General features: G+C 48.2%; 1 protein-coding gene across 1 annotated transcript; it reads left to right on the top strand.

Moving 5' to 3' along the window:
• Positions 1–392: 392 nt before the first annotated feature.
• Prkcg (protein kinase C gamma) lies at positions 393–27,617 on the top strand. The gene is made up of 18 exons (XM_021218868.1): positions 393–845; positions 1,197–1,228; positions 2,225–2,307; positions 7,721–7,832; positions 7,993–8,124; positions 9,234–9,390; positions 10,501–10,635; positions 10,937–11,024; positions 11,316–11,345; positions 15,636–15,788; positions 16,297–16,485; positions 18,992–19,083; positions 19,171–19,233; positions 20,122–20,260; positions 23,894–23,974; positions 25,298–25,405; positions 26,333–26,473; positions 26,650–27,617. The coding sequence occupies exons 1-18, from the start codon at positions 676–678 to the stop codon at positions 26,836–26,838; spliced, it is 2,094 nt and encodes a 697-aa protein (XP_021074527.1). The 5' UTR covers positions 393–675; the 3' UTR covers positions 26,839–27,617.
• Positions 27,618–27,843: the final 226 nt, after the last annotated feature.

A 27,843-nucleotide genomic window follows, 5' to 3' on the forward strand; every position in this document is an offset into this window, starting at 1 on the left:
TCTAAGAGCCATAAAGAGCCCGAAGCATCACGCGGAATGAGACACTAGCCGCCGTGTCCATCAGAAAGTCCTCAGCACTAAAGACAAAGTTTCTTGATTAAAAGATTAATATGCCCAGAGACACTCGGGTCTACCCCAGATTCTAGATCCTGACAAAACCTACTCATGCGTCTGAGTGGGGGAGGAAGATGGGTGTGGGGGCCAAGATGACTGACTGGAATGTATTTGGGAGAAAGGGGGTGGACAAGGCTCGGAGGACGTCCCCTCCTTGCAAAGAGCCTGCGGAATGGGAGTGTGCACGTGGAGAGGAGGGAGTGGCATATGTCCGGGGCTTGGGGGGGGGGGCTTTAAACCGAAACCCCGCCCCTTAGTCGTCATGGCAACGCCTTCCCCCACCCCCGACTTCTACATTTCAGCAGGTGCGGAGAGCGAAGCTCCCGCCGCCGCCCGTGCCTGCGGCTCCTCGATGCCCCAGCCTTCAGCTCTGACCCCACCCGCTTTCTCCCCCGTCGGTGCAGCCGGTGCCGGGGTGTTGCTTTCTGCCGTGCGCTGCGCACCGTTAGGTGCCTTGCCCCTGTCCATCCTATCTCAGAGTCTGCGGAGTCCCCCTACCGCCGTCCACCTGTTTCCTCGGAAAAAGGGCCAGCTCGTGATCCCTTCTGCGTTCCTGGGGCCATGGCGGGTCTGGGCCCTGGCGGAGGCGACTCAGAGGGGGGACCCCGACCCCTGTTTTGCAGAAAGGGGGCGCTGAGGCAGAAGGTGGTCCACGAGGTGAAGAGCCACAAGTTCACCGCTCGTTTCTTCAAGCAGCCAACCTTCTGCAGTCACTGTACCGACTTCATCTGGTGAGGGAAGCGGGCTGGGGGAAAGGGCTGGAGAAGGAGGGGACCTGGGAACAGTCATGTCACACTGGTCCCCAAACGATTGAGCAGAGAGGGGCTGCAGCTCCCACTCCTGGGCTTAATGACAGGGGAGGGGGAGGAAGTCTGGGCTCCTGGGTCTGAGGGAGGAGGGGCCAGGCTGGATTCTAGGGTCCAAGGGAAAGGGAGCTGGGACTAGAAATTTTGGGTTCTCAGAGAAGGCAACTGGTACTCAGACATCTGGGTGAGATTGGGAAACTGCAAACCTATGTCTTGCAAGGTGGGAGGGCCCGGGCACCCCTCTTTGCACTGACCTTAGATCCTTGACTCTTCCAGGGGCATTGGAAAGCAGGGCCTGCAATGTCAAGGTAAGAGCTGGGACCTGGACTCCTGGGACCCCTGAGGGTGGAGGTTGAGGCCTCACAGCTGAGGCGGCTGACACACGTGTTCTGTGGTCCCCAGAGAGGCGCGGGGGAGCCCTGGGCGGGGGGTGTGGCAGAGACACACAGCCTGTGGTGGGGAGGAAACTCTGATGGCAGGGCCACCGCGGAGGTGGTGCTGGGGGCCCCTCCCTCGGCCGGTTCCAGGTGGGGACAGATATTTGGAGAATCTGTTTCCATGGGAACAGGGAGATTTGGAAAAGGGGAGCTGAAGGGGGGAGGGGTTCAAAGATGCAAAGTCAGAGCCCCCCCAGACTGCCGTTGCCATGACAACACCATTCATCCTAAAGCAGGGGCAGGCCGGGTGGGGTCACTAATGGGCGGGTGGGGGCCGGGCAAGGGGGGCGAATCCTAAAACACCAGCTGCCACTTGGCTAAGAACAGAGTGACTCAAGGTGGGAGGCGGGCCGAAGCAGCACCCCCAGACTCACTTCTGTTCAAGTTGCTGCTCTCTATGTCTCCCTTGTCTAAGGATATTTCTGTTGTTTCTCTTCAAAACCTGTCTTCCTCTTTCCTTGCATTCTTCTCTCTCTCTCTCTCTCTCTCTCTCTCTCTCTCTCTCTCTCTCTCTCTTCTCTCTCTCTCTCTCCCTCTGTGTGTGTGTGTATGTGCACGCACACACACACAAGCATATTGAGGATTGTGTTACTTTGTGTTTCTCTGTCTCTTTTTGTCTTTCTTCAAGTCTGTCTCTTGGGGTTCTGTGTCCTGCTCTCCGTTCCTCTGTGTCTATCTGTCTCCATACAGCTCTTGGTCTGGGTCTCTCCTCTGATTTTCTCTTCATTGGACTCTCTATGTGGGAATTCCTCTGTTGGTGGTTTTCTCTGAGCTGGAATTTCTGGCTCTAATTTTTCATCTATTGGGGGGGGGTCGTCTCTCCCTTGTCTCCCCCTCCCTCTGTGTCTCTCGCATTCTCCTCTTTAGTCTGCAGCTTTGTGGTTCACCGCCGATGCCACGAATTTGTGACCTTCGAGTGTCCAGGCGCTGGAAAGGGCCCCCAGACGGATGTGAGTGCCCAGACACCTGGTTCTTCCTCCTCAGGCCACGTCCCCACCCTCACCCCCTCGGCGTCCGTCCCAATTTCTCTTGCTATTTTTAAGGCTGGGAGGGGAGGGGGGCTGGAGAGATAGAAAGAGCTAGTTTGGCCCAGATTCCTTGCCCTTGGCCCAAAAAGGGGGACTGAGAAGGGGCCTGGGAGAGACTGGGGACACAGGTGAGGGACAGAAAGGGACACAGGGGTTGAAGAGACCAAAAGTTATCACTGGATGCATGAGACTGACATTCAGGGAAGAGGAAATTAAAGAAAATTGGAATGTGGGGGACAGAGAGAGAGCGGGAGGGAGGGAGGGAGGGAGAGAGAGAGAGAGAGAGAGAGAGAGAGAGATCAATGTTAGTACTGAAATTATGAAATAGGCAGAGAGAATCTCAGACGCTGGACAGAGATGTAGGAAAAGAGAAATTCAAAGCTAGGTGTCACAGCACAAGCCTAGCACATCCTAGCACATGAGAGGTGGAAGCAGAGGATCTAGAATTGAAGGCCAGCTTTGTCTGCATGGATAATTCTGGGCAAACCTGAGCTACATAAGACCTATCTTAATCGGGGTGTGTGTGGAAAAGGGAGTGGCAGAGATAGAAGATGGTTAGATGTTTAGGGAGGCTTAGAGAGACCCCACAGTGAACAGACACTAGGCACTCACACGCACGAATGCATTCAGATCTACAACCACCTTGCCCTGCCCCTCCCTCTGCATAGCTGTTGAGCAGTCAATTCTGGACACTGATTCCTTTCTCCTTCTTCACTTTAAACCCACCCTCTGATTCTTCCTTGTAAAATGCATCTGTAACCTAGCAGTGACCAGTGGAACGAACTGTCCACGATAAGGGAGATGTTCTCTTTCTACTATTGCCATCAGCAGCATGCAGCCCGCAGGAAACAGGGATGCTTTGAGGAAATCTAAGGTTTTCCTCAGATTGATTTAATTTTGAACAGCTACATTGTTGAACCAGGTAGCATGAATCTAGACATTTCCAATCTTATGTTAGCAGTTCAGCAGAGATTGTTTCCTCCCAGAATTTGATACAAGAAAAGAAAGAGCTATACAATTCATAGGTAGCGGGAGATGACAATCCGAAGGCTGAGGCAGTAGCACTGTGAGTTCGAGGCCAGTCTAGGCTAAATACGGAGACACTGTTTCAAAGAAAAGGCAAGCGGTTTCCAAGGTCCAGGAGGCACCTGCTAGCTTGTCTGTTGAAGAAAACAGAATTTGTGTACACGTGTGAATACATAGAGCACAAACTGAGTGCCACTGTGTACCAGCCCTGGGATATGCTTATTGCATGCCTGTGCAGGTGCTTGCCTCCAACACTATCTGTGTTTTATGAGGTCCTGATTACATACATACTCATCAGCTCTTTTACACCCAGTGTAGGCTTGAATCTGGATAATTGCTCATCAGATTAGATTGGTTGGTTGCTCCTTCTTCTTCTTCCTCTTCTTCTTCTTCTTCTTCTTCTTCTTCTTCTTCTTCTTCTTCTTCTTCTTCTTCTTCTTCTTCTTCTTCTTCTCCTCCTCCTCCTCCTCCTCCTCCTCCTCCTCCTCCTTCTCCTTCTTCTTCTTCTTCTTCTTCTTGTGTTCCCATCTGAGCAAAGACTCTTGAACTAAAACGCATGATATGAAAGCCAGTCCTCCCTAAATGAGGAATTATCTCTTGCAGTGTTCAGTTTTTCTCTTTTATTAAAAAAATTTAAATATATTTAAAAGTTTTCTCCATTCCTTGGGAGAGGTCAAAAGTTTCTTTCTTTCTTTCTTTCTTTCTTTCTTTCTTTCTTTCTTTCTTTCTTTCTTTCAAAGATTTATTTATTTATTATATGTAAGTACACTGTAGCTGTCTCCAGACACACCAGAAGAGGACATCAGATCTCATTACAGATGGTTGAGAGCCACCATGTGGTTGCTGGGATTTGAATTCAGGACCTTAGGAAGAGCAATCAGTGCTCTTAACCACTGAGCCATCTCTCCAGCCCCTCTTTCTTTCTTTTGAAGGTCTTGTTTTTGTTGTTTTGTTTGAGACAGTGCCTTGCTATATAGCCATAGATGGCCAGGAACTCACTTTATAGGGCAGGCTGGCCTCATAGAGATCTGCCTCTGTCCCCTGAGTGCTGGGATTAAAAGTGTGCACCACCATGCTCTGTGTTTCTCTCTCTCCCTCTCTCTCTCTCTCTCTCTCTCTCTCTCTCTCTCTCTCTCTCTCTGTATTTTTGTTTTGTTTTGTTTTGTTTTTCTTTTAGACTGGGTCTCTCTATTACAGCCCAGGATGCCCTCAAACTCCTTATTGTACAGATAGATGATTTAGCTTCCCAAATTCTGAGATGACAGGTATGTGTCATCATGGCTGGCTTAATTATTTACAGTACATCTTAAGTTCCTGGAATATAAATTGAGGTGAGAATTGTGCCTACTTTTGGGGTCATTTCCAAGTTTCAGTTGAGTCAAACACTTGAGATGGCATCTGGAAAATAGTAATAAAATATTGGGTTATTGATACGGCTCAGATGGTAAAGGCATTTGCTGCCAAGGCTGGCAACCCGAATTTCATTCCTGGGACCCACATTTTAAAAGAAGAGAATGAACAAGTGCAAGTTATACTCTGATCTTCACATGTACACACTCACTCTCTCTCTCACACACACTCAAAATAGAAAACTAGGGTCTGGAGTGGTGGCTCAGAGGCTAATAGCATTTGTGGCTCTTGCAAAGGACACAGTTTCAATTCCAAGTATCCATATGGTGGCTCTCAACCATCCAGTTTCAGGGGACCAAATGCCCTCCTCTGACCTCTGTGAACACAAGGAATATATTCATGGTGCACATATATACATACAGGCCAAACACTCATTGGTGTAAAATAATAAATCTAAAAAGACTAAAACTAGAAATCTCACTAAAATAAATAAAAGCCCAAGAATGTCTTAGTTTTTCTCTCTTTAGGATCATTCTCTCAATGTTTTCTCAGCCTCAGGTAAGTCTGAGGCTGGGGCTGTAGTTCAAGTGGCAGAGTACGGGGTCCCATCCCTAACACTGTGTAACCTGTCCAGGGTGACAGACAGCTGGAATCTCAGGTAGAGGCAGGAAGATCCGGACTTAAAGGGCATCCCTAACTACACAGCAAGTTCCAAGCCAGTCAGTGAAAAGGAAGAGAAGAAAAATGCGGGCGAGGGAGGGAGGAAGGAAAGGAGAAAGGAAGGGAGGAAATAATTCCCTAAGACTCAGGCCTTACCTCGTAGGGTGGAGGGTGAGTGGGGGAGGTACTGGTTAGTGTCCTAAATGCCTGTACAACTGGACCCTGGACACTTAGTGTTGCTTCGAGACAGAGAACGAATGTTCATTTTCATTTGACAGAGAAGGATGCTGAGGCTCAAAACTGGGAAATGAACTTGCTCAAAGATCACACGTCTGGGAAGTGGCCTGGCTTGTCCTTGGCTCATCAAGGCCAGCAATAAACCCCATCCTAACGACCACAGCACCAATAAGTGCTGTTAGACGAGCAGCAGCGGGCACGTCCCACATACTCAGGTCTGCTCTGAGTCTCCCACTAATCTGGCCAGGCCCTCTGGTGCCTGCTGTAGCTGATTCTTGTCTCGCGTGGGGCCCAGAGAAGGTAGCCTTCAGGGAGACAGGGAACGGAGGACCTGGGGCAAAGGGTAGCCCATAGGTCCTCAGAGAGCCACTTGGAGGAGGAGGTGTGGAGGTGGGAAGGTCCTGAAGTCTCGTCTCATGCTCTGACCAAGTGCCACTTTGTTAGTGACCACACCTTCTTGAGCCTCCCACTTCAGGTTTTCCTTCTCTGTTTCTTCCCCCTTTTCTCCCTCCTCCACTTCTTCTTCTTCCCACTCCACTTCTCTCCCCCTCACTTCTCTTTCCTTTCCTTTTCTCCCTCTATCTCCTCATCCTTTTCCTCTGCTTCTTGTCTTCTCTTCTCCCTCCTCCTCCTTTCTATTGTCCTTGCACATCTTTTTCCTCCCCCCACTTCTTCTTTCTTTCTTTCCACCCCCTTCTTTTATTTTTATATTTTTATTTAACTTTATTTGTATGAGCACACTGTCACTGTCTTCAGACACATGAGAAGAGGGCATCAGATCCCATTACAGATGGTTGTGAGCCACCATGTGGTTACTGGGAATTGAACTCAGGACCTCTGGAAGAGCAATCAGCGCTTTTAACCACTGAGCCACCTCTCCAGCCTTCCCCCAACCTCACCCAATGCTTCTTTTTGAAGTACTGAGATCAAACCCAGAGCCTCATGTATAGCAGAGTGTCGCTTTATCACTGAGCGACACTCCCAGCCCCTTTAAATTTTTTTAGATAGGGTGTCACTAAGTTACCCAAGCTGGCTTTGAACTCTCTGTGTAGATGAGGCTAGCCTTGAATTTCTGATCTACCTGCCTCAGAAAAGCTGGGATGGCAGACTGGCACAACCAAGCTTCCCTGCCCCTGCTTATTTTCCCTCAAAACCAAATACAGTCATTTGTCTTAACATGCTATTTATTTATTTATTTATTTATTTATTTATTTATTTATTATTATTATTGTTAATTTATTTATTTACAGTGCTTGCTATTCTATTTCCCTCCTTTAGGAAGAAAGATGTCAGGTGACAGGGGTTTCTGTTATTGTTCTGTTTTTTTTGAAATAGGGTCATGAAGTTGCCCTGAAACCAATGGATGACCTTGAACCCCTGACCTTCCTGCATGCACCACTACATCCAATTTATGGTGTGTTGGGAGCCAGAAGATTATCTGAATGCTAGACAGACATTCTATAGAGCTACATCTCCAGTCCCTGCATGTGACAGATTTCTAATTGTTTTTATGCGGTGTTGGGCCTGTCTCAGGGAATGTGTGTAAACTGAAAAGAGTGAGATAGAGCAGAAAAACTGACAGAGAGCAAGGCCAAAGGAAGAGAAGCTAAAAGGCTTCTCTCTAGCTAGAGACATTTTTCTCTTGGTAGTTCGGTGCCACACATGGTGGTCCATGCCTACAATCTCAGTTGGAGGCAGGAGGATCAGGAACTCAAGATCATCCTTCACTACATTTTGATTTTGAAGCCAGCCTGGACTACATAAGACCTTATCATAAGTCTAAAAATAAAACCAAAAAGTTCCAAGGCTGGAGAGACGGCTCAGCAGTTGAGAACATTTGCTACTCTTCCAGAGGACCTTAGTTTAGTTTCCAACACTTCTTATAAATCCAGCTCCAGGGGGAATCTAATGCCCTCTTCCTGCCTCTACTTGCAACTGCACTCACATGCAGACATGCATACACAATAATAATAATAAATTGTTTTAAAAGTCACCTCTCTTAGGATTATAAAATCCTCCCCCCAGCCCCTACGTCTCTAAATGATTCTTCTCTGCTTCCTAGGACCCTCGCAACAAGCACAAGTTCCGACTGCACAGCTACAGCAGTCCCACCTTCTGCGACCACTGTGGTTCCCTCCTCTACGGGCTGGTGCACCAGGGCATGAAATGTTCCTGTGAGTGTGCCCTGCAGGATGTCTGCTGCCCCTGCCCAGATCAGGCGCTAGAGGGCGCTCTCCTTCAGCCACAATGCAATGTCTGAGGTTTAGGGGAGATCTAAGGTGGGGTTGGTGAGGGCCTGGGCCTGAAATGCTATCCCCAGTTTTGTTCCACCAGGTTGCGAGATGAATGTGCACCGGCGCTGTGTGCGCAGTGTGCCCTCCCTTTGCGGTGTGGACCACACAGAGCGCCGTGGACGTCTGCAACTGGAAATCCGGGCTCCTACGTCGGATGAGATCCATATTACTGGTGAGGCTGTGCCTCCTCACTAGCCACACCCCAACCTGGAACTGAGGTTGACTGAACTTATCCAGGGTGTTCCATACCAGGAACCAGGATGCATACCTCCTACAGACCACAGCTTACATCCCTCACTCCATCCACATTCTGGTGTCTGGGCTACGTCCATTCACTCCCTTTCTAGTAGAAGACCTGTCTTCAGCCTTCATCTTTCAGATATGCTTTCATATAGCCCAGGCTGTTCTCAAACTAGATATGTAGAAGAAACGGGTTTCAAACTTTGACCTGTCTGCCTGCCTCTACTTCCCAAATGCTGAGTTTCTAGACATGCTAAGTCTTCCCCTCCCCCCACCCCTGTACTGGGGGTTGAACCTTGGAATTCATCATGCTTATCAATCACTTTACCATCCACCCCCACCCCTACTCAAGATTTCCCATTAGTGGTCATTGAGAGGGTGGGATGAGAGGCAAGATCTGACTTAACCAAGAGAGTCAGACTCCAGATTCCTGAGTCCTAGTGGCAGAAAAGATACTGAGTCTGATTTCTGGGCACATGCTCCATGCAATAGGCCTTAAGCCCTGGATGTAGGTGGCAGAAAGATAAGTCACAGAGAAAGGAGGCTGATCTTGAATTCTTTGGGTTTTTGTTTTACTTTAGTTTAGTTTTAGTTTTAGGTCCGTTTATTTTTTGTTCTGTGTGAGTATGGGTGAACATCATGTGTGTAATTGGTGCCCATAGAGGCCAAAAAAGGATGTCAGTTCCTTGGAACTGGAGCTATAGATGGTTGTGAATCATCATGTAGGAGCTGGGATTCAAACTCAGACATTTGAAAAACAAGTGATCTAAATGGGTGAGCCATCTCTTTGGTCCCTTAATATTATTTCAAACATTTATCTATTTGTATGTGTGCGTGCGTGCGTGCGTGCGTATGTACACACTCTTCTAAGCCATTTTTCTCATACCATGTCAGATCATCAGGATTGGTGGCAGGCACCTCCACCAGTTGAGCCATCTTGCTGGCTGTGATTCCCAGTTCTTGACTCCTGGCTCTGGGAAGGCTGGGAGCGATTCCTTGATTCTCTAACTCAAGCCACCCTTCCCCGCCTTCTCCCTTCAGTTGGCGAGGCCCGGAACCTCATTCCTATGGACCCCAATGGCCTGTCTGATCCTTACGTGAAACTGAAGCTCATCCCGGACCCTCGGAACCTGACAAAACAGAAGACAAAGACTGTGAAAGCCACCCTGAATCCCGTGTGGAACGAGACCTTCGTGTTGTGAGCTCTGGGGTTGTGATGCGAGAAAGAGAAGCAGTAGAGAGTCCTAACTGTACACAAGCCCAGGGTGCCAGGGAGGGGGGGCGTGTCAGGATGGAGGGCATCTCTAATAAGAGGCAGGAGAAGAGACAGGAATGGGATGATAAAGAGAGGGAGCCGAGAGACGGGTCTCTGGGCATTTACTTCCCTTCAGTGTGCTCTGCTTGTCAGGGTGAGGAGATGAGAGGACAGGTAGAGAGCTAGAAAGACAGGACCCACAAGAAGTAGACAGAGAGGGTGGAGAGGTAGCTCAGTAGTTAAGAGTGAGTACTACTCTTGAGGGGATCCCAACACCTGCAGCGCATGGCCACTTGTGACTCCGGTTGCAAAGGACCTGATGCCCTTCTTCTGGCCTTTACGGGCATCAGACACACACGTGGTGCAAAATGGCCCGATGTGTATGAAATATTTAAATTGCCAAGGAAGCACACAGAGATTGGGAGAGCCAGCTGACAGACAAGCGGATATTCAGATAGGCGCTCGGAATAAGTGGGGAGAACAGGAAAGAAAAAAGGAGGTTCTGAGGAGAATCCAGAGGAAGAAAATGGAAAAGGGAGTCCAGGAGGAGAAGGACAGAGGGGCAGGCAGACAGACGCAACGACACAGGGAGAGAGAACCAACAAGAGGCTGCGCATTGCTGTGCTGGCAGCAAAGGTAGCAACTTTGGGGGCTGAGGCAAGTTCAAAGCTTACTCAGACTACAGAGAAACTGTGTCTCAGATACACAAACAGACAAGCCAAAAGAAAGAGAAGGAGGGAGGGGATAAGTGCGGGGGGGGGGAGGAAGGAGGGAAGGAGGAGGGGAGAAGGGGCCGATGGTAGGGGAGTGATAAGGACAGAGAGGAAAGTCAGGACAAGAATGCAGAAACTCTGAGTAGAGAGAGAAAACAACCAGAAGGCCATGAGAAGGGGCCAAGATTTTGGGAAGGAGGGAGGGAGAGAGGGAGCTTGTGATAGTTATGTTTAAAATCTGTGCCTGCCAAATCTTGGGGTCAGAGGTGTTTGGGGTGAGGAAGTGGGACGCCGTGACTTTGTGACTTCGGCTCCTCACTCTGCTCCTACCTTCCCACAGCAACCTGAAGCCAGGGGATGTGGAGCGCCGGCTCAGTGTGGAGGTGTGGGACTGGGACAGGACATCCCGGAATGACTTCATGGGTGCCATGTCCTTTGGTGTCTCAGAGCTACTCAAGGCCCCCGTGGATGGATGGTGAGGAGCAAGGCTGGGCTGGCCGTGTCACCTTCTCCCTCCATATGTGGTCTCTCTTAGGCCACCATCTTTCCCCCTTTTACCTTCCGGCATAGCTCCCCACTTTCTCTTCTTCCTCCTCTGCTTCCTCCTCTCACCTCTCCAGCCTTTCCCCTCTTCTCTTATCTCACTCTCTCTCTCTCTTTCCATCTCTGTGTCGGTCTTTCTGTGTCACTTACCTCCCTTTGGATGTCTTTGCCTCTCCCATGGGTGCCCTGCTTCTCCCATCCCTGCCCGGCCCTGGTCTCCGTCTGTATGTCAGGTACAAGTTACTGAACCAGGAGGAGGGCGAATATTACAATGTACCGGTGGCCGATGCTGACAACTGCAGCCTCCTCCAGAAGTTTGAGGTACCCTGACCGACTGACTGGCTTCCCCAGGGGAGCCCAGCCCAGCCTCCCCAACTACAGAGCTGGCTTTTGCCCTGTATCCCTGGTAGTCTACTGGTACTGGGACTACAATTCCCAGAAGACTCCAGGGCTCCTTCTTCAACTCTTAGGGGGTCTAAGCCACAGGGTCTCATGGGAATTGTAGTTCTCCATCCCATAGCTTTGGGGTGTTAAGGGCCCTTGTGGGCCTTTGCTGTAGGGCAATTACCAACCTTTCAAGGGGCTCTGACTGTGGCTTTTCTTTTCCTCCAGGCCTGTAATTACCCCTTGGAATTGTATGAGGTGCGTATCATTTAGCTATCTTTGGATGTATCTTCCCAATTCTTACTTTCAATTCTGAACACATATGTTGAGCACTCACTTTGTGTTTGTTTAATAAAGTCAGTGACTGTATGAGACAGGGCCACCACCATAGGTATCTGAGCTCAATTACAGGCAACCTCAAAGGCCTGGAGGAGGCATTATTCTACCCTCAGGAGTGAGTAGACGGTGAAGGCTTCTCTTTGAATTGCCTCTTGACCTTTGCTGTCTCTCTGTGGACAGGACACTGTTGTCTCCGTTCACACTCCCTGGCTGAACACTATTTCCTGAAGCATGGTGCCAGCCCAGAATCAGGCCATTCCCTGGAGCTCTTCTCTAATGAAAGAGACAGCCTGAGACATCAGAACAGGAATGTGTTTGATGGTGGAAATAGCTTCAGGCACCAGGGAGCCAGTAAAGCCCAAGACTCAGGACAACTTCCTAGAGAGTGCAGATGGAAGGAAGGAGGAAGAGCACAAGAAGAGGAGGGAGGGACGGAGGCAGTAAATAGCCCTCCTTTGCTGTTTCAAAAGATAGCTCATCTCTGTGTGACAAGGCAAGGATCTAGTCACGGGGGACTCTCTATGCGACAGACCTGATGAAACAGTTTCTCCTTCATACAACTCACCCATGATGTAAGGCCTGCTATAAAATAAATCAAGCCTGGCCTGGGAGTGCAGGCCAGCAACCCCAGCTACTCTGAAGTCTGAGGCAGCAAGAGCACCAGCTCATGGCTTGCCATCTACAGAGAAAGTTCAACAGCAGCCTGAGTTATAGGATGAGTTCAAGGATGGCTAGGGCAACTTAGTGAGGCCCTGGCTCAAAATGAAAGTAAAAGGGAATGACTCTGTGTGTGTGTGTGTGTGTGTGTGTGTGTGTGTGTGTGTATGAAATTATAACTTAGCAGTTGGGTTCTTATTTAGAATCCCCGAGTGAGGGGCTGGGGGTGTGCCTGGAATTCAGGAGACTTCAGATTCAATCCTCTGATTATTAAAAAACAAGCAAATGCTTGACATCTTAGGATGCTTTAGGTGATAAGAAAAAACAATGAGCATTGAGTAGCGTTGGGTCATACCTCAATCTTCTTTGAGAAGCACTAGGAATTTTGCTGAGAATATGTGAGCTTGCAGTAAGAAGGCTTCCCTGAGAATGAGACTGCTGGGTAAAGGTCTAAATGAAGCAAGACAGTGAGTGAGGATTCCCCAGAGAAGGGCCTTACAGCCGAGGGAGGAATGTGCATGAGCCTTTGAGGTAGGAGCCAGACAGGAGCTGGGAGCAGCAAAGACAGTAAAGTTGGATCAAGGGCAGTGGGGGAAGGGAAGGAGATGGCGTCAGAGAGGATGCCTTGTCATCGCTCAAGAGGATGATGGTTTTTTTTTTTGTTGTTGTTGTTGTTTTTTTGTTTTGTTTTTCAAGACAGGGTTTCTCTGTATAGCCCTGGCTGTCCTGGAACTCACTCTGTAGACCAGGCTGGCCTGGAACTCAGAAATCCGCCTGCCTCTGCCTCCCGAGTGCTGGGATCACAGAATGTATCTGGATGGTGGTTTTTTAAGCCAAGCAATAAGGAAGCGTTCTGGGCCGAGCTGTGTTGTATATATGATGATTTGGATATTACCCCAGGCTGGCCTCAAAGTCACTCTGTAGCTGAGGCTGACCTTAAACTTCTGATCTTCCTGCCTCCTTCTCCCTGGTGCTGGGGTCACAGAATGTATCACCATACCCAGTGTGGACTAACTGCTTAGTTGATGAATACCAATGATTTTATATGATTGTGTGTGGTGTTGTCCACAGCTGTTTCCACGATCAGTAAGCAACCATTAGTGTTATGAGTGCGGATCCATTATGTGACAGACTCTGGGCTGGGTTCTGGTGGGGTAGAACAGTAATGGAATGCACAAGAATCCTTGATAGCCTGGGCATGGTAGTACAGACCTATAGTCCCAGCGCTGAGGAGGCTGAGGCAGAAGGATTGGTATGAGTTCAAGGCTAGTACTGGCTACATAATGAGTTCCTGAGCTACAAAATGAGTTTCATGCCAGAAGGAGCGACAGTGTGAGGCTGTCTCCCAAAATGGATGATAAATAAGAAAGAAAAAAAGAAAGAAAGAAAGAAAGAAAGAAAGAAAGAAAGAAAGAAAGAAAGAAAGGAAGGAAGGAAGGAAGGAAGCAACCGGGGTGGTGGTGGCACACACCTTTAATCCCAGCACTTGGGAGGCAGAGGCAGGTGGATTTCTGAGTTCAAGGCCAGCCTAGTCTACAAAGTGAGTTCCAGGACAGCCAGGGCTGTACAGAGAAACCTTGACTCGGAAAAAAACAAAAAGAAATGAAGGAAGGAAGGAAGGAAGGAAGGAAGGAAGGAAGGAAGGAAGGAAGGAAGGAAGGAAGAAAGGAAGACAGAAAGACAGAAAGACAGACCTGCATTCGCTCACCAGCACCATGTAAATGCCCCTCAGAGGGCTGGAAATATACCTCAGGGTGTAAGTGCTTATTGTTCAGCATGTCAAATCCCAGTGCTGGGTAAAAGGTGCATTCCAGGTACTGTTCTAAGTAATTGGCATATGTTAACCACTGACTCTTTCTAACACTAGGTACTGGAAATTATACGTATAACACTTGCATTGTAGACTAGGTTATGAAGAGACCCAGTTGGTGGCTGGGTCCCAAATCTAGAAAGAAGGTCAGACTACTTTTCCTCAAAAGAACACACCCTATAATACAAGCTTCTGGAAGCCAGGTTGGATGGCGTAAATCTGTAATACTAGCACTCGGTAAGTAGAGGCAGGCAGATCGGGGGCTTAAGGTCATCCTCAGCTGCATGGCAAGTCTGAGGCTGGTCTTGGCTACAGGAGATCTTGTCAAAAGAAAGGCAAAAAAAACCCTCTGTTTTCCTGTTTCTTTCTGTCTGTCTATATTCCTCCCTCCCTTCCATCCATCTGTCCATCCATCCATCTGTATGCATGTCCATCTATCATATCTGTACATATTCATGTACAGATACATAAGCATTTTTTTTTTCCCCTTGAAGCCCAGCTCTGCTCCAGGTTTGAGGACAGACAGGCTCCTGCATAGGATCTCACAGGGAGTAAGCAGGCGGTCACAGGGACAGAGACATAATTACTCGGGGTCACGCAGGAGCTGTCCATGCTGGCACAGGGGCCTCAGGAGAGGCATCTGACCCTGATAAAGCCACCAGGACACACCTGTAAAGGAGATACTCGATTCTGGTCCAAAGAAGGTTGGAGAAACAGTTTGCAGGACGTGGCTCAGGACAGGCTTCAAGATGGCTCAGTGTCACCTCCTAAGGCCTTGAGGGGAGATCGGGAACCAAGTGAATGGGGCCAGGATCTGTATCAAGGAACAGGGAAGAGGATCGCCCAGGACCCGTCAGAGCCTGGTTTTGAAGCTGTGGGGAATAAAATCTTAATACACAGAAGCTGTTAGAGAGCCTTTGAAGCAAAGGGAAGACGTGACCTGATTTATTTATTTTTAAATTGGTACTTCTGCCTGCAGAGCAGAGAACATATCAGAAAGAATGGCAGTGAATGCCAGAGGGACATGTGTGGCAGCTGTTGCAGTTCAGTCGTGGGACCCCACCCCCTCAGCCCCTCAGGGGCTCAGGCAGGAAAAGACCACCGAGAGAGCCCCCCCCGTTGATCGCCCAGTGTGGTTCCCAGAGCAACAGCAGGCAGTCTTAACTTGGATCCTGTTTCAAGTCCATGTTCTGAGGCCCTACCTCCAGAAAACCTAGGAGAGAGATCCCACTGGTTTTGGCCAGTCCCTCAAGGAGTTCCAGTTTAGAGACTAGTAGGTGAAAATTTATAGATTGGAATTCTAGCCATTAGTTAAGGCTAGAAAATTCCTTCCTCTCTTCAACCCTTCTACAATCCCTCTTGCCCTTCCTTATTCCTTCCCTTTCCTAAATTCTTACTGTGTCTGTTCTCATCCTGTCTCTCTCTCTGTCTGTCTCTGTGTCTCTCTCATTTTCAGAGACAAGGTCTTCCTGTATAGCCCATACTGATCTTACACTCTCCATCCTCCTGCCTCAGACTCCTTATTGCTGGGGTTACAGGTGAGCGTAGCCAGAGATAATTCTTAAGCTAAGTATAGAATGAGGATAATGCCATTTTTCTCTCCATTCTGTCTCTCTTGGTCCTTTTTATTTTTGGGTGCTGTGTCTCTTAGGAATATCTCCAGATTCTGACTGTCACTGGATCTCTCTCTCTCTCTCTCTCTCTCTCTCTCTCTCTCTCTCTCTCTCTCTCTCTCCTCACAGAGAGTGCGGATGGGCCCCTCTTCCTCCCCCATCCCTTCTCCATCCCCCAGTCCTACGGACTCCAAGCGATGCTTCTTTGGTGCCAGCCCAGGACGCCTGCATATCTCTGACTTCAGCTTCCTCATGGTTCTAGGGAAAGGCAGTTTTGGGAAGGTCAGATTTCTGGGGATCTTGGGGGATGGGAGAAGGTCTGCAGAGAGGTTGGATTTCTATTCCATAGGGAGGGAGTTTGGGTCGGGCGAGGGCTCCTGCATCCCTAATGGAGTTAGGTTAAGTTGGAGTATCTGGAGCTTTCCACTATAAATGTCTCAATGCTAAGCTGGCAAGATGGCTCAGCAGGTAAGGGCCCTTGCCACCAAAAGATAAAGGCACTTGCCACCAAGGTAGAGTACCTGAGTTTGATGCCTAGGATCCTTGTAGTAAAATGATAGAACTGACTCCCCCAAATTGTTATTGACTTAGACACACACGCATCCCCATAATAAATAATTGTAATAAAATTGTATGTGCCAATACTTTTCTTGAGGCGAGTAGATGCGTCTTCAGGACAGCCAGTCCCCTGAGAGAGGAAGACTCTGGTCCTGTCTTCTGTGTGAAGCATAGCATAGGGCCCTGCAGCAACGCGTTTCTCAAATGGACCCGCCCTTTCCGACCTCTGCAGGTAATGCTGGCAGAGCGCAGAGGCTCCGATGAACTCTACGCCATCAAGATACTGAAGAAAGATGTCATCGTCCAGGATGACGATGTAGACTGCACCCTCGTAGAGAAGCGTGTGCTGGCATTGGGAGGCCGAGGTCCTGGAGGCCGGCCACACTTTCTCACGCAGCTTCACTCCACCTTTCAGACTCCGGTGAGGAAGCGGGGCTGGGGTCATGGGTTAGAAGGCTGAGGTCAGAGCATGGTCAGTGGGGTCACTGAGAGATGACCCAGTGGGTAAGAGTGCTAGCCTCAGAATCATGAGGACCCGAGTTTGAATCCCAGTCTTGCTTAAGAAGCCAGACTGGCTGTGTGTTCTGTAACCTCAGCATTGGGGGTCAGAGAGGAGTAGGTCCCAAGAGCTCTCTGGATAACCAGCCTTGTCATTTTGGTGAGCATCCAGTTCAGTGAAAGACCCCGTTCCAAGGCAATAAGAGACCACCACACTTGGGCTCACACTGTCTCACACTCCATATGCAGCATGTAATCGCACACATGTGCAAACACAGGTAAATTACTAAGATAAATGAGTGAGGCTGGGGGTGATGGTCCACGCCTTTAATCCCAGCATGCATGAGACAGAGACAGGTGGCTCTCTCTGAGTTAGAGGCCAACCTGCTCTACAGAGCAAAGAACAGGTCAGCCAGAGCTGTAGAGTGAGGCCCTGTCTCAATAAAACAAAACAAAACAAAACAAATGAGCAATATCTTAGTGAAAAGAACATTCAGCTCTTGCAGAAGACCCGAGTTTGGTTCTCTTGAACCTGTGCGCTGTGGCTCATAACCACTTGTAATTCTAGCTCCAGGGGACTTAATGCTCTGGTCTCTGAGGATGTCTGTACTCACGCACATATAAGTCCCCCACATACACATAACTCAAAACAAGTTTAAAAATGAATGAATGTGGCCATACAGGTAGGATCCAGTGTGGTGGGGGAGGCTGGTACTGTTTAGGGGCACAGCCAGAGGATGGGATCTGAGAGGGTGTGGTCAGAACCTTTGTGATTCCCGTGAGCTCAATTTCCAGTGCCTGTAGCTAGTGTTCCGTGGTTTTAAGTCTAATGACTTAGATGTAAATCTTTTCCTGAGCCTGTTTACCCGATGCTGAGGATCAAAGCCAGGGCTCTGTGTCAGCAGGGCAAGCCAGGCAAGCATCCCCAGACCAAACCCTGTCCCCAGCTCTTAGGGATGTCTTATTTTAATTGGACATGGCAAGAGTGATTGGGCTTCCAGGGTGAGCTCATCACTTTTGGATTTTGACTGAAGGATGAGTCATAAGAGTATTTCCCTCAGAGTGAGTGATCATACAAGATGTTAGAATCCTCAGGGCTTGGAGAGGGCATGGCTCCACTTTCTTTGGTCTGAGCAAAAACCAAGTAACAGCACATGTTTGTCCTTCTGGCACCCTGAGCCTGAGCTTGCCCTGGCCCACAGAGTGAGGGACCGTAGTAATGTCAGAGCCAGAGAGATGCCTTAGTGGGTAAGACCCGTAGCAGCACATGTTTGTCCTTCTGGCACCCTGAGCCTGAGCTTACCCTGGCCCACAGAGTGAGGGACTGTAGTAATGTCAGAGCCAGAGAGATGCCTTAGTGGGTAAGACCCCTGGGGACCTGAGTTTGAATACCCATCACCCATGTGAAAAGCCAGAGGTTGCTTCATGAATTCCGATGTGGTGAGAGTGGAGATGGGAAGAATGTCACTGGGTCTTTACTGAGGGTCACCTTAACTCTGGGTTCAATAACAGACTCTGTCTCAAGGAAATAAGGCAGAGTGAGAGAGATGGGCATCCTCTGCCATCTGACCCCACACATGCACACATAACTCATACATCATCTACAATTCACCCGCTAAAACAACAAACTGATGCTTTCAACTGAACCTGACTTGGATTTTAGTCAAGTCCTATGAATTGCTTAGAAAACTAGTTTATTAGAGTAACAAAATAAGGCTAAGGGGATGCTGAGGTTCCAGGGTAAAAATCTTGGACCCTTACTATATACCTGTCCAGTTCCTCTGGATTACTGGCTGGGTGGATCAGGAGGTCTCCAAGTCTGTTCCCAATGGGCAGGAGGAAAGAGCTGTTCATAAATGGCTATGGTAGAAAGATCCGTAATCCCAGCGCTTGGAAGGTAGAGGCAGGAGGATCAAGAGTTTAAGGTTATTGTCAGTTACACAGTGGGTTTAAGGCTAGCTTGGAGCTAGAGAGATGGCCCAGCAGTTAAAGGCACTTACTGCTCTTGCAAAGAATTCAGGTTCAGTTCCCAGTATCCATGTGGTGGCTTACAGTGATTTGAGTCTTCAGGTCCAGGCCACCCAATGCTCTCTTCTGACCTTCAAAGGCACCAGGCACAACATGTGGTGACATACATACATGCAGGCAAAACACACACACACACACACACACAAAGGTGCCAGGGTGGGTGGGTGCGGGGGATGGCAATGGTACAGCCTTTAATCCCAGCTTTAGGAAGCAGAGGCAGGCATTTGAGGCCAGCCTGGTCTACGGAGCTAGTTCCAGGACAGCCAGAGCTACACTGAGAAATCCAGTCTCAAAAGAAGAGAAAGTAAAAGAAGAGAAGAAGAGAAAAGAAAAGAAAAAGGAGCTTTTCTGTTCAGATGCGGGTGTGTCCCTGCCACTAAGCCACACCACCTCCTCCTTAGGACCGCCTGTATTTTGTGATGGAGTACGTCACTGGGGGCGATTTAATGTACCACATTCAGCAGTTGGGCAAGTTTAAGGAGCCCCACGCAGCGTAAGTCTCAGCAATGGTGAAGGGAGTGGGAGGTGGAAGGAGTGATCCTGTTACCGACTTGTTCTAACTTGCCATGTGCTCGTCCAGATTCTATGCTGCGGAAATCGCCATAGGCCTCTTCTTCCTTCACAACCAGGGCATCATCTACAGGTCAGTAGCCCCAACAATCTCTGGAGAGGGAAAATAGGTCCCTGTAGGGGATGGGATTCCAACACACAGCTCTAGATTGTTGAACGCGAGTTGCCTAGGGTTGTGTTTCCTATTGCTGTACGAGGGACCTGGAAGGACGGCTTCAGCAAGGTTGGATGCTGCCCTTGAAGAGGACCTAAGTTTGGTTCTCAACACCCAGACCAGGTTGTTCACAACTGCCTGTAACCCCAGCTCCCGGAGATATGACATGCATGTTTATGCCCCACCCCAGGCATCTGGACACACACACACACACACACACACACACACACACACAAACTTATTTTTTTGAACCAAAAATCAAACCAAAACAGCAGCAGCAGCAGCAGCCAAAGGGAAGAAGCATTTGGCTTGGCTCATAGTTTCCATCATAGAGGGGAAATCAAAGTAAAATAAACTTGAAGCAGCTATTTATATCCACAGTGAAGAGCAGAGAACATGCCCTGCAGTGGTGGCTCATGTTTTTAAGCCCAGGACTTGAGAGTCAGAAGCTGGTGGATCTCTGAGTTCAAGGCCAGTCTGGTCTATAGAGCGAGTTGTAGGACAGCCAGGGCTACACAGAGAAACCCTGCCTCAAAACAAGCAAAGAGCAGAGAACAATGGATTAATTCACAAAGCTAGTGCTCAGATTATGAAGTCCATAAACGTTCTTGCCTAGGGAGTGGTACCGCCCACAGTAGACTAGGTCTGCCTACCTCAATTAAAGTAATGAAGAAAGTCCTCCCCAAACCTGTCCATAGGCCAGCCTGATCCAGACAACCCCTCACTGAGACTCTCTTCCTGGGAGATAGTGGACTAGATCAAGTTGACATTGAAAACACTATCCTTCCTTGTACTCTCGTTCTCCAGGGACCTCAAGTTGGATAATGTGATGCTGGATGCTGAAGGACACATCAAGATCACAGACTTTGGCATGTGTAAAGAGAATGTCTTCCCTGGGTCCACAACCCGCACCTTCTGTGGCACCCCAGACTACATAGCACCTGAGGTAACTCTGAGCCTGCTCCTCTGTGGGCATCTCTCAGTGGGTGCAACTGCCTAGTAGTCATAGTAGGCGAGGCTTGTCCTTAATTTGTGGGTGTTTTACCAGCTCTCATCTACGGTAGTCTCTACCAGTGCTCTAACTGGGGAGACTGATCACAGCATGTTAAGAGAAGAAAGCAATGAACTGACACACGCATTTAGTGCTCAGCTCACACACCCTATACCATACCATTCATACCCTTCAGGCTTCCCTGCCTAGGGAATGGTGCCACTCACAGTGGGCTAGATCTGCCTACCTCAAATGAGTAAAGCAAGCAGGACTTGAGGATGAGTAGCGTACATGAGTATGATTGGCTTGTAGGAGTGTGAGTAGAACACACACTATTCCAAAGTAGAGAAGGTGGAGACTATTTCTAGTGTGTTTTGAGTGGGCAGGCCTGAGAACACTATGCCTACTGTAAGGCTTTGTGTCTTCTGTATGCTGGCTGGGTGGGGTTTACCCTTTAGTACAGAATTGAATGGCAGCTCATTGATAAACAGTACGTTGTAGCTTTGTTGTTGATTTTTTACATGTGTGTGTATGCATGTGTGTGCATGTTTTCATGTGTGTGGGCACATTTGTGCATGCTTGCGGAGGCCCAGGGTTATGTCAGGAATCCTGTGCCACCCTCCTGTTTTACTCATTGAGGTAAATTCTCTCAGTCAAACTCAGAGCTTGCTGATATCCTAATCTCCCTAGCTAGTTTGCACTAAGGATCTTCTGCCTCCTCTTTCCGAGGCTGGAGTACAGGTGGCCTGCTACACCCACCTGGCATTTGTATGGGTTCTGGGGATCCAAATGCTGGCCCTTATACTTACGTGGTAAGTAGTTTTAATCACCGAGCCATCCCTATAGTCCTCATTCTGTTTTTAAGACAGGGTATCATGTATTCCAGGGTGGCTTCACTGTGTAAGTGAGGAAGACCTTGAATTTGTGGTCCTTCTTGCCTGTATCTCCTTAGTGCTGGAACAGCAGCTGACGTTCGACAGAATACCTGGATTTGTGGGTTACTAGGGTTCAGACCCAGGTTTTCATGTATCCTGGGGAAAGAAATACTTTACTAAGCTGTACCCCAAGCCTATGCACCTCATACTTTGATTCCCTAACATTGGGAGTTGAACACAGACTTTCAATTTGCCCATTGTACTATAGTGTCAGCAGATCACCCTCCTGACACCCTGAGAGAGCATGGCCACACCCTTGAACTTCCCAAAGGAGCAGAAAACTGATGCTTGGATCTTCCTCTTCTCCTTCCTTCCTTCCTTCCTTCCTTCCTTCCTTCCTTCCTTCCTTCCTTCCTTCCTTCCTTCCTTCCTTTCTCTTTCTTTCCTTCTTTACTTTCTTTCTCCCTTTCCCTCTCTCTTTCTTTCTTTCTTTCTTTCTTTTGTTCTTTCTTTCTTTTCTTCCTTTTTTAAAATCTTTTTCCTGTTTGTTTTGTTTTGTTTTGAGACAAGGCTTCTTTGTGTGACTGTCCTAGCTGTCCTGGAACTTCTTATGTAGACCAGGCTTGCCTCAATCCCACAGAGATCTGCCTGCCTCTGCCTTGAGAGTGCTGGGATTAAAGGCAGGCACCAACACTGTGGTTAACTCTTGGGTATTTTCAATGTTGTAAAGAGGCTGGAGCTAATATTCTGAGGGTAGTATGCCTACCCTGGCTTTCCTAAGCTGTGAAGGCCATTGTACTGAGTGGGAGTGCTGTCTCTTGACCTTTACTGTAGATTAGTGCTAGGACCCAAGTAATCTATGCCACTGGTTGAAAAACCTTCCTGGTAATCTGAGCTCACTGCCACAAGGTAGAAAAACACACATACAATCCTGACTCTGACTCTGGGTTATTAAGGCTAGAGTTGTTCAGGTTTAAAAATCTCTTGTCTCAGTGAAGTGTGGTGGCACACACCCAGCACTCCAGGAGGCAGAGGGAGGTGGATCTCTGTGAGTTGGAGGACAGCCTGGTCTACAGAGACAGTCCAGGACAGCCAGGGTTCTCTTACACAGCATCTCCTGCCTCAGCATTTGTTAGGCTGAACCGGGAGAATCTCCAGTTTGGGTGAGGACAGCTGGAGCTATCTAGTGAGACCCTGTCTTGGGAGAAAACCAGAAATTAAAAAAAGATGAGAAAATAATTGAATCAGGTATGGTAGCTCCTCACTCTTGTAATCCTAACATGCAGGAGATGGAGGCAGGAAGATTAGAAGTTCAAGGTCCTCCTTGTCTATATAGAGAGCCAACCTGGGTTCATGAGTCCTTGTCTCAAGAAATGTTTCTCTAGTCTTTAAAAGTCACCCCGAGGGGCAGCCAGATGTCTCAGTGGGTAATGTAGTTACTGCCAGGACTGATTGATCACTTGCATTCTATCCCAGGGACCCACATACTGCAAGCAGACAACTGGCTCCTGAAAGTCTTTTCTGCCACACAGAAGCCGTGGCACGCATATATTCTTCTCAGTAAATTAATAAAGAAAATGAGTTAAAATGAGGTTTAGTCAAGCCTGGTGATGCACACCTTTAACCCCAGCATTAGAGAGACAGAAACAGGCAGATCTTTGTGAGTTTGAGGCCAGCCTGGTCTACAGAGTAAGTTCCAGGACAGCCAGGGCTGTTACACAGAGAAACCCTGTCTCAACCCTCACCGAAAGAAAGAAAGAAAGAAAGAAAGAAAGAAAGAAAGAAAGAAAGAAAGAAAGAAAGAAAGGAAAGAAGGAGAAAAAAAGAAAAAGATTATTTCTGTATACTTAGCATTCAAACAGAAGGTGTGGTTACCAAAATATGGGTGGTACTTAAGACTTGATTCTTAGGTAGGCTTTAAAATATTATTAAATTTATTATTATTTTGTATATTCATGGGCACCTATGTCATAGCATATATATGGAGGTGAGAGAAAAATTGTGTGGGGCTAATTTAATTTCTCTCTGCTTTAAAAAAGCAATGCATTTGTGTGTATGTACATGTTAACAGCTTGCATATGGAGGTCAAAGAATAACTTTAGGGAGATTTCTCTCCCCACTATGTGAGTCCTAGGAATTGAATTCCAGGCATCAGGTTTTGTGTGCCAAGGGGCTTTTTACCCACTCCCATCTTGCAAGTCCTTATGTGGAATTATATATTGACAGTTAAGGAAGTTTGTAAATATATAAACATTGTTTCCTGGATTTTCCAAAGGGCGAAGCTCTTGCTAAAAAAAAAAAAAAAAAAAAAAGTCAGAGTGGAAAGTTCTTGAAGTGGGTCAAGATCCAGAGAGAGAGGCTGTAGGAACCCTGCAACCTTAGAGAACAAACATCTGTATTCCTAGCACTTGGGAGGTGGAGGCAGGAGAATCAAGAGTTCAGGATCAGCCAGGCGTTGGTGGCGCACGCCTTTAATCCCAGCACTTGGGAGGCAGAGGCAGGCAGATTTCTGAGTTTGAGGCCAGCCTGGTTTACAGAGTGAGTTCCAGGACAGCCAAGGCTACACAGAGAAACCTTGTCTTGAAAAACCAAAAAAAGAAAAAAGAGTTCAGGGTCATCCTCTGACACACAGTTAGTTCAAAGCTAGCCTGAACTGCATGAGACTCTGTCTCCTCAAAAAAGTTACACTCTCTGCTTTCTCTTCCTCTTTTAGATCATTGCCTATCAGCCCTACGGGAAGTCTGTCGACTGGTGGTCTTTTGGGGTCCTGCTGTATGAGATGTTGGCAGGACAGGTAAGGCAAAGTACGGAATGTTAGCTTAACTAATGGCTACGTAGTCGGGTGTCCCTTTTTATGTGGCATTATTCTAGTAGGAACAGGATGGAAATGTAGTCAGTCCAGTCTAAGAAAACATGCTTGGCCAACCCCTCTCAGTCAGTCAACAGGTTCTCCAGGGCAGGAGTGAGGATTAAAAAGAAAAAAGACAATTAGATAACACTGTAGCGTGACCCCAGGCGGTTCTGAGGTTGAGGAGGTTTAATATTTCCCAATCCGTTTTTATACCATTTTAATTACATGCAAGTATTATTAAGGGTGGGCAGTACAATGAGGAACAAGCAATAAACACAAATAGTCAAGGAACAAGGAAGACAATAAACAAAGTCACATAATCACTCCTGTGATCAATGTTTCTTTGAACTTATCAGGATGATCAAGGTATCTGAGCCTACTTCCAGCCCAAAGTCATGTTCATGCCTGAAGCCTACTTCTTTTGTTCCATCCTGCCTGAACTTATTTCTTTGTCATGCCCTTGATGTCAGATTCCTGCCTGGGCCCATTTCCATCCTCAGCCAATGTCAGATTCCTGCCAAGCAGCCCTTAAAGGCTCTCCACACATGCTGATCTGCCAGGAAGCTGGTGTGTGTGTGTGTGGGGGGGGGGGGGCCCGCTAGCATGGTGCTGTCCGCGGTTCTGAAGCATGGCTTTAACCACCACGGATTGGTTTTTGTTTAGTTTTCCTTGTGAATCTCTTTAGCAGCCTGAACCCTATCGATGGCTACAATAGTGTGAAAGCCATAGTATACACATGGAAAGTTGTTTAAAAAGTGAGAAAACTGTATGCGGTATCGGGTGCCTGTAACTCCAGCACTTCACTTAGGAGATGGATATAAGGGGATCAGGAGTTCGGGGTCATCTTTGGCAGTCATAGCCTGGGCTACATAAGACCCTGTTTTAAAACAAACGGACAAACAAACAAACAAAACCTTCACATTGTATTGCCTTTCCTAAGTCTCAGCCACTTATTCAGTGAGGATAATCATTTCCAGTCTTTCCTGCATTCCCTCCCCCCATTAGATGACATATTGCCAGTGATTTACATAGCAGAAAAAGAGAGCCAGACAGTAGAGTGATGCACAGAACTAGGGCAGGTATGATGAGGAATTAGAGATGAAAATGGAATCGTTTTCTTGCTTTTATCCAAGGTGGTTGGCCATAGGGGTGAGGAGGAGGGTGCATTATCAGGATGCTTTTGTTTGAAGTGGATATGGAAGGGATGCAGGTTTGGGAAAGGCAGCCTTTCGAGCCTCTGACGTCATTCTGCCTCCTTTTCAAAAGCCACCCTTTGATGGGGAAGACGAGGAGGAGTTGTTTCAAGCCATCATGGAACAAACTGTCACCTATCCCAAGTCCCTTTCCCGGGAAGCTGTGGCCATCTGCAAAGGGGTAAGAACTCCAACTCCCAGCTTTTTCAGACCCACAGTCCATATACCTCGGTGGCCATCTCTTTTAGAAAAAGGCTCCTGTCACTCAGACCTTCCTACAGCCATCTCCTGCAAAAGTCGTTTTGAACAATATTTTGCTACCTCGCTGTCATCCCAGACCAAGAGTGGCCTCTGCCTCACCCTGGCCCACAGCAGGAAATGTTGAAAGGGCAAGGCCTGGCTTTCTAGAGCCGGAGAGGTCAGATTACCCCTAATCCCCATGGCATAGCCTTCATGGGTCTTGATAAGTCATCCAAACTGTGATCCTCAGTTTCCTCTCCCTCAGCTGATGCAGAAGAAAGTGCATGGCCCATAGGAGATCTTCGAGCTCTCCCCATCTCTTCCGCTCCTCTTCCTCCTTTTTTTTGGATTTTTCCGATGTCTCCATTCCCCCCTCTCCAACCCTTATACAACCACACTTGATTTTGTTGTTGTTGTTGTTGTTGTTTTTGAGACAGGGTTTCTCTGTGTAGCCCTGGCTGTCCTGGAACTCACTTTGTAGACCAGGCTGGCCTCAAACTCAGAAATCCACCTGCCTCTGTCTCCCGAGTGCTGGGATTACAGGCGTGCACCACCACTCCCAGCTTTTCTTTTTAAGTTTTTTTTTTTGTGTGTGTGTGTGTTTTGTTTGTTTTGTTTGTTTTTTACCACACTTGATTTTTAAAAGCATTTTAAATTTAATTTTTAGTCTATTGATTTGTGTCTGCGTGCACACATATGCATCAGAACACAGATGTGGAGTTCAAAGGACAATGTTAAGGAGTAATTTTTTTCCCCTTTCAACGTGTGGGTCTCCTAGGGATCGAACTCAGATCATCTATCACACATGGTGACAAGTGCCTTTACTCGCTGAGCTATCTGACAGGCCCTCTCCGTGTGCTTTCCACAGTTCCTGACCAAGCACCCAGGAAAACGCCTGGGCTCAGGGCCAGATGGGGAACCCACCATCCGGGCTCACGGCTTTTTCCGTTGGATCGATTGGGAGAGGTTGGAGAGACTGGAAATTGCGCCTCCTTTCAGACCACGTCCGGTCAGTTGCCCTCCCAACTTCCGTCCCTGGAAGTTAGGGCTCCCAAGCCTCAAAACTTGTATGTGGAGGTGGGGGACCCTTCTGCAGAGGTGCTCTTAAAGGGATGAACAGAGACCACGGGGATGTGCATAGATTGTGATTATCAGGGCTTAATTTTCCACTCGTTCGTATCACAGTGTGGCCGCAGTGGCGAAAACTTTGACAAGTTCTTCACGCGGGCAGCGCCAGCATTGACCCCGCCAGACCGCTTGGTCCTAGCCAGCATCGACCAAGCTGATTTCCAGGGCTTTACTTATGTGAACCCGGACTTCGTGCACCCAGATGCCCGCAGCCCCTCAAGCCCTGTGCCCGTGCCTGTCATGTAATTTCATCTGCTGTCGCTAGGTGTCCCCAGTGCTCCCTCCGCCAAGCTGGCTGTAACACCCATCTACCCTCTCTAGTGCGAATTCTAGGTCTCTCAACCCACCCAGCCTTCTGGCCTCTTTCACGCACCCCAACGAGTCCTAGACGCTGTTCCCCAGCATTGCTGGCATTTTAAACTCAAAGAGTCTCTAGAACCTTTCTGTGTTCTAGATTCCGTTATGCTGAGCCCTGTTTTCCCCCACCCCCAACATCTGGATACTGTTCCAACTCTTCCCAGAAACCCCACTTGGTAGTTTTATGCCTTCTCTCCCTAGACCACTCTGGGGAAAATAGTCTCCTGAGATTGCCTGCTCCAGACTAAGATTCCAGATCTGCTCCCCGCATCCTTCAAGGCCCCTCCTACCTCCACTTCAGTTGTAGAGTTATGTGGGAGTCTGGGCTCAGCGTTCCAGACCACCTCCCTTCCACGCTCTGGGGATTCCTGGCATGCACCGAGAATTCTTTCCCCCCGACTTTTCTCAGTCAGCTTTTGTTCTAGACTTGTTCCAGAACCCCTCACTGCTCACCTGCCCCATGCATGGCTCCAGCCTTGGTCGACATCAATCTCTCTCTCTCTCTCTCTCTCTCTCTCTCTCACACACACACACACACACACACAGAGCCCTTGTCCTCCGCAGTGCCTGCAACTTTCTGGGACTTTCTCATTCCTCACCCCCTTCCTTTATCCTCTCCCACCCAGACACAGCTGCTGGAGAATAAATTTGGGATGCTGATGCTAAAATGTTTGGATGTTTTCTTGTAAAGCTTAGGGGGTGAAGTGGGTGCGGAGGTGGGCTGGCTGTACATAGAAACAAACATGGGGGGTGGTGGAGAGAGAATGCACAGACCTGTAAAATGAAAAGAGAAGACAACTTTGGCATGAGAATGCCATACAACCGTTTTTCAGAGAAGGCGGTTGTGACCACATTGGGAACATACTCAATGAATAACCCTTGACCAGTGTGTCA

Source organism: Mus pahari, chromosome 19 (assembly GCF_900095145.1).
Source record: "Mus pahari chromosome 19, PAHARI_EIJ_v1.1, whole genome shotgun sequence".
Classification (NCBI taxonomy): Eukaryota; Metazoa; Chordata; class Mammalia; order Rodentia; family Muridae; genus Mus; species Mus pahari.

Bases quoted from the DNA above. Each gene is read 5' to 3' on its own strand.
- Prkcg (XM_021218868.1), top strand. From the start codon at position 676: ATGGCGGGTCTGGGCCCTGGCGGAGGCGACTCAGAGGGGGGACCCCGA. The intron at 10,636-10,936 runs GTGAGGAGCAAG...TCTGTATGTCAG, and splicing joins AAGGCCCCCGTGGATGGATG to GTACAAGTTACTGAACCAGG. The intron at 11,346-15,635 runs GTGCGTATCATT...CTCTCCTCACAG, and splicing joins ACCCCTTGGAATTGTATGAG to AGAGTGCGGATGGGCCCCTC.